Below are 10,908 nucleotides of genomic sequence, written 5' to 3'. Positions count from 1 at the left end.
CAATACATGACTAGTCTAGAAAATATTTTGGAAAATATATAAAATCCTGAAACTTTTTAAAATGAGTTCAAGTGCCCAGCGAATGTATTAGACTTCTGCTCAGCATTTGACAGTTTCATTCATACATTTTCAGCATAAATATGCTGAAATTATGCAGCCAATTGACAGAAAGTAATTGACACAAATTTTGATAATCAATATCACAACTCAGAATTCTGAACATGTGTTAGTTCCATCTAGTCAATTATGAAGATGTAAGCCTGTTTTTTTCTTTTTAGTGTAACTTAAATCGTAAATAGAGCAGCTTCAGGTTAAGGACTACAGGCCATGACTGGGCTTGAGCTGCAGTCATGTGGCGTACATCTTAACCAGGCTAACAGGGCCAAAAAAAGATCTCAAAATGTGGAAATAATCCTTATATAAGAATCAATAATCTTCAGTCACTTTTGTTGTGGTTTGATTCTTGAGATAAGCAATGCAGTCTTGTTTTCACATAACAGAGATGGCAGGATATCATGTACCAGCTGTGTAATCCACTTTTCAGACTTGTTTCTTGTCAGCTTTAGTTGGAAAAAATAGATTGAATATTTTGACTGAGCCCAGTAAGATATTCAATCATTCAATCAAGACCAGTTACCTTGTAACAAGTCTACTAACCTATCCCATATGGTGCTTGACAAGATTATTTATCTTTGATGAGAAGGTTTAATCATCCTAAAATAAGATATTATAACTTTTTAAGTACTTGGGAGAGTTCCAGTGGTTGGGGGTTAAAACACCAACAGACACATCAGCGTTTCAAGTCAGGCTGGGAACCTTTGTCGCATTTCTCTCTTTCTCATTTCCTGTCATCTCTCCACTGTCTGTAATAAAGGCACAGAAATGACATTCTGTACCAACAGATTAGTGGATAATGAAAATAATCTATTTTAAATTTTATCACACATCAGGCAGGATGAGTGTAGACCGTTTTCACACCAACCACAGAGGATAGCAACTGGTTTTTAGCTGATTCATTCAACTGGTAAGCTGGACTCTCTTAACGCACAACTGTTGATTTTCTTAGCCTTGAATTAATATCATACCAGTCAACCAGCGTAATGAATTCTAGGCACTGTTCAGACCCTGCAGACCACTTAAAATGGAAGCTGCTGGTGTCATTTCCCACAGCTTCTGTTGTAAATCAGCCTAAGAGCAATTAAGATATATTGGGATGTGACACATGTATCTCCTTTCTTCATCAAGTGTATATTACTGTCGCTGGGAGTTCAAGGGTCTGCTTTTACCCCGTCTTTCACATTCCTGGCTCTTGTGTGCAAATTCCTGTATGTGGGATAGAGATGCCTGGGTCTTGCTTTGCACCTGTGCGTCATTCACAAAGAGTCATGTTTGTATTTAACTGTCATTATCATACTCACATTACTCTTCGCTCGCTGACACATAATCACTTTAATTGGACTAAAGCTAAAAAAAGAAGCAATTTTACGATAGATAGGAGACGAGAGAGATGTTTGGTATAATTTAGATGAAATCCTGTATTTCCTCTCAAATATATGAGTAGGTTTAGAGGTTAATATATGTGTGTATGTGTGTTTGCATATTATCTCCGGGTTTAAAAAGGGCAATTGTGTGTCTCTTGCTGTAGATTTGACAGCAGTCTTTTTCGCTTTAGCCATTTTTGTGCATGTGCAGTGTAACGTCAGCACAGCCGGGGATGTTTTAATACACATTTCTCTCTCACTTATCGTCCATCACTGGCTTCTGGAGATTTAATTCTCTACAAGTCATGTCTCATGACAGAAACACTCGTACCGTAAATCTAGCGCACTGGTCAGCTCATTTCAGTCACGTTTGATTGATTTTAATCACTTTCACTGCAGTGTCTTCGGCAGATTAATTTTTTTTTTGTGTTCATCCTGATGCTGGGAGAAAAGTAGGTTTGGGGTTAGGTTACAGCAATATCGGTCTTCATTATCGATCTGCAGCGTTGCTTATTATAGAACAGACAAGGGCGTGCTATTATTATAACCAAGACTTATTGAGGAGGACACTGTGTTGCTGTGTGGGTCTGTTACATGACAGCAGGATATAATTAAACCCTTGGTCGTTAAAATTTTCCTTTTTTACATTTCTTTTTTTTTTTGTCTTTACTGTTAGAGATAAATTCAAAGTTGAGCTGTACACATAAAGTTGTGGAAAAACACTTGTCAAGTATGATTTGTCATTGCTGAGTCATTCACTGGTTAACACCCTGTGGCTGAAAAAAGCTATTTATGACATCCACAGATATGAGCCTCAGTAACAGTAACAACAAGTGAAACGCCTGCTTCCACTGAATTTCTTTGATTATTTGCAAGTTATATGTGTTCAGCATGTCAGGATCGTTTCAGTGCCATTTTATCCAATGTTCCAAACACAATGTGCAGTGTTTAAACTGTTGGCAGCTTCAGGCCAGCTATGTAGACACAGATCACAGAACCCTTGGCATTGATTTCAAACTCCGCTTTTCTGGTGGTTTTTGCTCACTAAAACTAAAGTGATCCTTGATTTCTCAAGAACATTTCCACTCACCACAGAGAGGTGGATATAGATTTTTTTCTCTTTTATACTGTCTGGTTTTCAGGCCATTTTCGAACAATAAGTGTCATCCTCTTGGCAGTTTTGTCTGTCAAGTACCCATCGTCTAGTTTGTCCTGCTTTCTTTCAGAGGACTTTACTTTACATAAGCGGACGTTTGTGTCCTGCTGGCTTCTCTCTGCACCAGACCTTCTACTATTAGACTAGTAGATTATAAAAGCAGTTTGTCATAAGGAGAAAGTGTGCTGAAAATTATTGCATCATAAAAAAAACAGCAGGTATTATTCAGTAGGTGCAACTACATTTTACTGCCTGTGGTTGGTATATGTCTCGTTGTGTTTCTCCAGTGTGCGTCATTGAACATGACATCATCCCAATATGATCTGACGTGCATGTTTGTGTGATTTCCTGTGTGCAAATGCTGCTGCGGGAATATAAATCTATGTAAGACAGGGACTGTTGAACTGAGCGTCTTTCTGATGTCGCACATGCACAAAATGTGGACAATGGCTGCGCGCATCTTTGTAGGGCGGAGCGACTCCGAGTGAGCGATTCTGATAGCACCTTGGGCCGCCAGCGCTGTCTGTGCAATCACGCTCCCATTGAGGGCAGCCTTTCATCTCGGGCCTTTCACAGAAACCTTTCAGACAGAGAAAGAGAGCGATGGAAAGAGGGAGATCAAGGGAGAGAGAAAGTGCGGGAGAGGAAAAGAGAAGGGAAGTGCTTCTGCAGCCCCAAGCGCTCGTCTACAATCCTGACTCTGAATAAGCATGCTGCTGATGAAGAGCGCAGATGTTGAAAGAATGTATAGTAGTGTAAGTGTGTAAGTGTGTGTTGGTGGGTGAAGAAGAAGAGCACACGAGCGGTGCAGTTAGTGGAGCTCTCGTATTGTGAATGTTCACCGTAATCTGTGCTATATTCTAACTTTAGTATCTCTTATAAACATAATCATTGAGGCGTAAGGTTACGCGGGTGGGGAATAATGTTGTACAGTTTCAATACAGTAGATTGCATTACATTACAATACAGTACAGGACTGCTATGCATGACTCAGTTGGCTGCACAGGTTTGTGTTGGGACGCTGCTATGCTAAGCTGAGTGAAGCTGTGCAGGTTGAGCATGGATAGAGGGTGTTTGCTTGCAATGCAGGGGGAGGGGATGTTTGGTGAGGACTATCAGGTGTTCATATCTGATGGGCGGGCTGTCGGCCAGGTGTTGGTGCTGGGACACAGGGATCCTGCTGCAGGAGGTAAGCAGGTCCAGCCACAGGGATCCATCCCACTTAAAATTCAATGCCAAGCTCTCTTTTTTTTTTTAAATCACTGAAACCACTATCTGTGCCAAGGTTTGCATAGCCTGGAGGTGTGAACTTTGGGACACTCCCGAAATGTCAGTGTGAAACTAAGGAAAACTAGGTGCTCTTTTTGGGCCAAAAACTTTCATCTTTCTTTGTTTGCCATCATCAGGTTTGTTAGTCTTTGCTTTGTGTAGCATTTATCTAAAACAAACAACTGGCAAGCTTTGTTGCCTCTCATAAATCATTTAGGCCTACTTTGTCTGCCAAGTGCAGCCTTAGAGAATGTTTCACACAGCAGCTTGAAACTGTTTTCTTTTTTTTCTTCTTTGCTCCTGTATTTATACCCATCTCTGTCTCTGTCTCTGTCATTACTGAGTGTTTGTGTTGTGTTTGTATGTATATGTAAGTATGGTGTGGTCTCCTGCAGGTTTTCTGTGTGTACTGTGGAGCTCATTTGATGCCCATGAGAATCATTTACGGTTTAAGAAGGGGTGAGCGGATGGGCTTCTCTAAAAATATGAGCTGCAATTGATCATTGGAGAAAGAATGGGAAAAGGACGTGTAACTTACTGTTTTCCTCCCTTTCCTTTTTAAAGTCACTGTCAGCCTCCCTCCCTTTCAAATGCTGGGATTGTATAGACAGCGAGCCTAATTAGCCAGCTCCAACCTAGTCAAAATGTTCAAAAGACTTTGAAGCAAATGAAAAACCACTGACTATAGTAAAGTGTCTCGTTGAAAAATGAGAAGTGATTGTAAGGCAATTATATTATCTCACCCTACTATCAAAATAATAAATGTGAAAACTGACATATAGGTAAGAAAGAAAGACTAAGGCTTTATTCCTATCCATCAAGTGTCTTCATGATTAGCACCAGCATTGACATCACTTCTTTTTCCATATGATTTGGGATGTAGATGTGAATTAAGCTTATCCACATTGTAGTCACATAGTGAACATCTGCTAGTGTTTTTAACCACTAAATTCTGCATACACAGGGAAATGTGATGGTAATGACTTCCACCTCTGTGGCAAGACAATCAAACGCTGTTAATTAGTTCTGGCACTATGGCGCTCTCAATCAGGAGAAATTCTCTGTAGCCATGAGCTGCGATACAGAAAGTCAGTGTGTATGTATGTGTGTGCATGTGTTTGTGTGCACATGTGACAGTCCTGATTATTTGGGTAGCTGATGATTATGACAGTAATTAATTGTGATTATTAAACTTGATGTTTTTTAGCAGGAGAATTTCATCCTGCACTTTTAGCAGCTTATATCGACAACCTGAGATCTTTTCAATGAACTAATGCTGATGTGAGAGGATTCCCTTTGAGTGGAGACAGGTTTCCTCACATTAACCTGAGTAACCTGCCCACCACTTAGACGACAGCACTTTCATGGCCATGTAAAAGCCTTCATTTCCATGACAAAGCACTGTCAGGCAAACGTTGCTCTGGCCTGCTCTCTAAGCAGCCAGGGTTCATTTTCAAAGAAATCTCAAATGAATTAAAGCAATGAATACCTCGGTTCCCTGTCAGTCATCATCTGGGTGACAGTCTGAGAAATGCCCCTTTGTTCTGGAAAACAAAGTGAAGCAGGGCAGAGCTAAATGAAAGAGTGATATTTTGTTGCGTGTGACAGCAGAAAGAGAGATTGGGCAACAGTGGGAGGGATGGCAGGGGTGTGCATGATTGAGATAAGCGACAGATAGATGGGGAGCCAGGCGCAAGTCTTCTCCTACACACTGGGATCCCAGAGATACCTCCCACAGAAACGGTGAAGCACACTGCAGTTGCACTGTCACGCAAGGACATATGAAGGACAGAGAGCGAGAGAGAGGGAGGATGGTTGTACCTCTGGCAGAGAGCATTTAAACTGAATGAGAGAGAGAGAGAAAGCCAGAGCTTTCCCTGCACTGATTCATAGCCCTATAGCTCATGAAAACCTATTATTGCTCTGTTTAAAGGACACATTGAAAAGTAATTCCACCTTCTTTTTAGAAAAGTGAACAAAAGCACTTTAGACTATCTTTTAAATAAATAGTGGTGTTTACTGTGTTTGGTAATGGCGCATAAATACCATCGAGATGGATAAAACAATGGAAACTCCTAACATCATAAGAATAGCACATAAAGAAGATGCCCACCCCCTGCCTCAAGAACAGATTGAATCCTCAAACAAATCCTTAACTGTGGGTGTAGTGGGATGTCATACTTCCAGATGGAGCGTCTTCAGTTCTTTAAAGGATAAGGAAGGTGCAGTGATATTTTTAGTGATGTACAGATCTGCTCAGATGTTGGTTTTTAGCTGTAGTTGGTGTTCTGTAACAATACTTGTCTATGCAGCTGCATTTTGTCATCGTGATTCAGGTGCTTAAATGTTTTTTTGCAGTTTTTTTTGTTTTTGTCCACCACCTGTATGCATTTTCTCGGATCGATGCACACTAATGGTATAATGTTGCTGTTGAACCACCTTTGACTGCTTAAAAGAAATACTATATATAAATATTATAACATATACTTTTGCTGCATAACTTGGGCCACCATGCTCATTATTTTAACAGGTTAGATGTGATGTCTGAACATCAAATAAACAAAATGCATGAGTAAACACAGCATCTTAGTCAGCATGAATCTTTCTCTGCCTCTTTCTGCTTTCTTAGCACAATTCTTCTTCATCACTTCCTTTTTCCTGCATCGCTCTCGCTAGTTCTCCTCATCATGACTAAACTGTGAATCTCTGTTAAGTGGCCATGTGATGGTGAAATACTGCATCAGGGTCATTGCTCGAGCAACTCCATCTCCCCACCCCCTGCTGTTTTCAGCCATGCAGGCAGCGTCTGTGGCTCCAGGGATCACAGCATCAGTCAGTTTGTCAATCTGTCGATCCAACATTTTGGTCCAGATTTAGACTTCTAACTATTGAATGGATTCATTAAATTGACATTCCCTCTTAATAATATTCATAACCTTCTTGATGTTAGGACAAAAAGTAGTAAAGGATGAGCTAAAAACATATTTTTAATTGTGATTTTATGTTATTTGTTCCAACTTTGTTTTCACCTACTTGTGCAGGATAATGTCACCCTAGAGAGTGTCTATCATAGGTCTTTTATATGCTTATTGACAAATATGATAGCATTCAAGTCTAAGCACCTGAGTGCACTCTAGTCTTACATAGTTTACATGACAATGCTTAGACTCGTGAAAGTGGATGAGTTTGAAAATGTGGAGCTGAGTCTGGAGAGCTGCAATTTAAATGTCCAAAAATGGCCACCACACAAGAAAATAACACTTTTTATTCTGATAAATTTATTCAGATAACCATGTGGCCTTTCCTTTGGCACCACAAATTTTTGACTCACCTGCCAAGGGGATTGGTAGATGAAATAATCCCCCGGCCAAGCATATTTTTTACCTGCCAAAATAATAAATTGCCTTTTTGTGTTACATATTGAGAATGAGATAATAAGGCAGTGGCAAGTGACAGTTTAGTGGAGAGCTGCGATGTCGAGTAGCTGATGTCCCGTAAGATAAATAATGTTGCGAAGCTGGGCACGCTTGAAAGGGTCTGCAGCTGGTGGTTCTTCACCTCAGACCGTCTCCACAACAACATTCAAATGTCTCCACCGTATCCTAACCATAACCCTTGCAGTTTCATGGCACTCATATGGTTTACATGTGCATTAAAAAATGCCAAAGCATGCCAAATGCACTGTTGCATGTGCCTGTATTGTATAGGGACAAACATGAGTAAGATACTAGTAACATTTACCTGCCAGTGTGGTGGATAATCTTCTGAGAAAATCTACCTGCATTTGGCACTTGGCAGGTTTTAATTTCGGACCCTGGTTTCATGAACTTGCCCCAGTGTTGGTACCAAAAAGCACAGTAGGAACCATTTTTCCAAATCCCATCCAATCCCTACTTAAATGGTGTGTAGTGAATGGTGCAGCCCAATGTATCTGCTATAGTGGCTTTAGATTTTAGTCTTGATTACTGTCTTGACTCCTTTTCTGTGTCACATGCATGTCTCCTCCACTGCCTCCTCTCAGCGCTGCTCTCTCTGCTCCTTTCTTGCCTTCCTTGGTTACTGTAACTATGCAAAAAGGTGTCGGTATGGCCACTCTGAGATTCTCTCTGATTGGTTTAGATGTTGGCATTTTTGATCCAGGATCAGATCTGACTGAGGACCACAAAGTTCGATGCTATTTGCCTGGCACACACCAGTAAGCAAATTAACTACGCCTCAGTGGCCTTTATTCCATGGAGCTGTCCATGAATAAGTCAGCACCCTACCGAGGGTTACCGGCCTAATGAGCTGGTTTCTGCTGGTTTGCATCGCACTCCAGTCAGCCTTTTCTCCCTGCAGTAATCCAGCCTGAAGAGGCTGACTAGACTGTGCCCTTGGCTTTACTCCGTCCTGCTGAACCTCGTCTGGGAGGCGAGCGGTTTTGACTAGGGAGGATTGGTCTCATGGGTGAAGGGCTGAGATATCCCCATCATCCCGCTCCCTGTCCTTCTCCCCACCGAGTGAATCTGGGTCAGACCTTGCGTGACGGACAGCCTGCCATTATCACCACTCAGACACACAAAAGGGTAAAGCCAAGAGCTGCAAAGTGCTGGGAGGGTGGAGAGAAGGGGTTGATTGAGAGGAAGAAGACAGAGTGCTTTCCCCCCCTTTCTCCCTCTGGCATGGCGACGGGATTGGACGTTTTTCCCATGGGTGTCTGCTCGTGCCTCCCTTTAACACATTCTCACTTTGCCATCATCCCTGAAAGTAGAAGAGTAGATGCACACACATAATAAGATAACAGGACTGAGGCAGGGGAGTCAGTTAAGCGATGATTGTATGATGTCTTGGTTTTCTTCTGTGTTGAATGTTGGAACTGGGTCTTCTTAGGGCTTAGTGAGTGCAGGCTCTCATTTGTCTGAATTCTCACTCTAATAGCCTTTACTTGCAGTCATTCTGTGGTTCACTACATAGGCTGTCATCATTGTGATGTTGAGATGACAAGGGCACTCGCCCCATTCTATTTCGAGACTGTCAACAGATGACAGGGGTCACACTCAGACCCAACCTAGCCTCTCTGTTTCCTTCAATTCTTTTCTTCACCGTTCACATCATCATTCTTTCACTCATTCTGCAAATCTTTCACAGTTACAAATCTTTCTTTTGAATTATTTTCCATCTCTTTTTAACCACGCTAATGTCTCTCCTTTTACCTCTTATTTCCCGCTCCCAGTGGTTATTAACACTCAGCACACTCTGCATGCTCCCTAATTTGTTCTGCCAGTGACACTGATGTGCAGTCAGGTAGAAGAGACAAACAAAGCAAATGTCAAGCCTTTCCTCTGACCATAAGAATCGGGGCTTGATTATGCCCGCTGTAGTGCTCCAGGTGTAAACACACAGGCACATAGACACACCCTGCTGTTGTGGACTTTCTTATTCCTGAGGAGGCCCTAATCACATGCGTGCATCTTTTAGGTGTCAGCTTCATGACAATAGCTTCTCTGCAGTAACCCGGGAATCAGATCTCCTATTTGATATTCAGTCCGGTGAAGGAGCCTATCAGGGTTCAGCATTCACCTCATTGGCTTACTGTGGAAACCAATGGGGTTGATGGAGAAAGATGAGGAATCACAGCAGCAGAGAAGAGGAATAACTAGAATAGATGGCAGCATTTGTTTGGTGTGCATTTAATCTGATGAATGTCTAGATGGCCGAAGGACGATGAACCTTGAAACGTGCAAGAGACTCGCTCACATTTAAGAGTCATGATAGCAGCAAAGTACACAAACGCAGCCTTTTTGCGGCTTGATTTTGGTTGTGTGTGGATGTAATGTGAGAGAATCGCATTTCTTGTGCTCTCAATGGCCTCTGATTGATCTGAAATCAACCAGGATCTGCTTTAAATGAAAGCTAATGTTAGCATGGCTAAGCATAGTGGAATTAATTTTGAAAGGTTTTCTATGGATTTTTCACTGTAAGTCAAATACCATTTATATAACATTGAAAACATCGGTGCCTCTCTTATGCTGCAGAGCCTCACGATGGGTGGTTAGGCTTACAGAGGGCAAATGATTACCTCAACTCCAGGGCTAGGCTAAAGCTGAAAGCAGGGTTTTAGGTAAAGTCTGGGAGTTCCTTTTGGATCTGTCAGGCTTAAAGCAATAAATCCACACATCTCCCTTGGCAGAGGCCAGGATTACTTGTTCTATACGCACCTGTTAACAGGAGAGTTTGCTTTACTGTTTAGGAACAACACACTGATTCGCTCCAGTTGTGTATCTGTATAAAACAATTATAAAGGTGTCATAAAAATGAAAGAAAAATATCAAATCATCCTGATCATTGTTGTGTACATGAACCTATGTGAACCTTTTTGTAGCTGTAGCTAGATGAGACACTAGCTTCCGAAATCCCCCGAGACACAACAGATCTAAGAGCCTAAAACGGCTTCTTAAGAAGAAAAAAAGTAGGTGATCTATGATTTATCTTTGTGTGGATATGTGTGTGTCTGTGTGGATATGTGTGTGTGTTTGGTTCATTTTCATGCATAAAGGCACACACATATAAGAAACAGATCTTTTCTCCCAAATTTAAATGAGACCTTAACTTAGGGTAACTGCCAATGCCAATTTCTGATGCTTTTTTGTCTGAAGTTTAAAATCTGAGTGCCCAACTGTGTAAAGCTCATTGGGATATTTTTTTGTAGGCTAGGGATTGCTTTGGAAACTGTGTAATTGTCACTCTCTATCTCAAAAGGGGTACAAGAATGGAGGCTTTTTATGGACTGTTATGGGATGGTGATATGAAGCCTGTCTTTAGCTTATAGTTTGTTTTTTGTTTTTTCTCTACTTTTTGTGTCTTGTTTTTGTGTCTTCTGTGCCTGTACGGCCATGTCAGAGACCAACATGCTTACCTACTGAGTAATACTTTCCCTACGGGGACAATAAAGTTTCTATCTCTGAAAATGGTCTAATAATGTAGCTCACATCCTTATAATGCTAATATGACAATCAGCAGGTT

General features: G+C 41.3%; 1 protein-coding gene across 1 annotated transcript in view; it reads left to right on the top strand.

The window, feature by feature from the left end:
* Positions 1 to 3,696: 3,696 nt before the first annotated feature.
* The window catches only part of srcin1a (SRC kinase signaling inhibitor 1a), an 80,137-nt gene continuing 72,925 nt past the window's right edge, over positions 3,697 to 10,908 (top strand). Inside the window, exon 1 of the mRNA XM_062438523.1 lies at positions 3,697 to 3,826. Within this exon, the coding sequence (XP_062294507.1) occupies positions 3,697 to 3,826 (130 nt within the window). The remainder of the gene's footprint in view (positions 3,827 to 10,908) is intronic.

This window comes from Scomber scombrus, chromosome 18, assembly GCF_963691925.1.
Source record: "Scomber scombrus chromosome 18, fScoSco1.1, whole genome shotgun sequence".
Taxonomy (NCBI): domain Eukaryota; kingdom Metazoa; phylum Chordata; class Actinopteri; order Scombriformes; family Scombridae; genus Scomber; species Scomber scombrus.
Note: the sequence above shows the minus strand (reverse complement) of the source record. Positions and strands in the feature narration are given on the sequence as shown.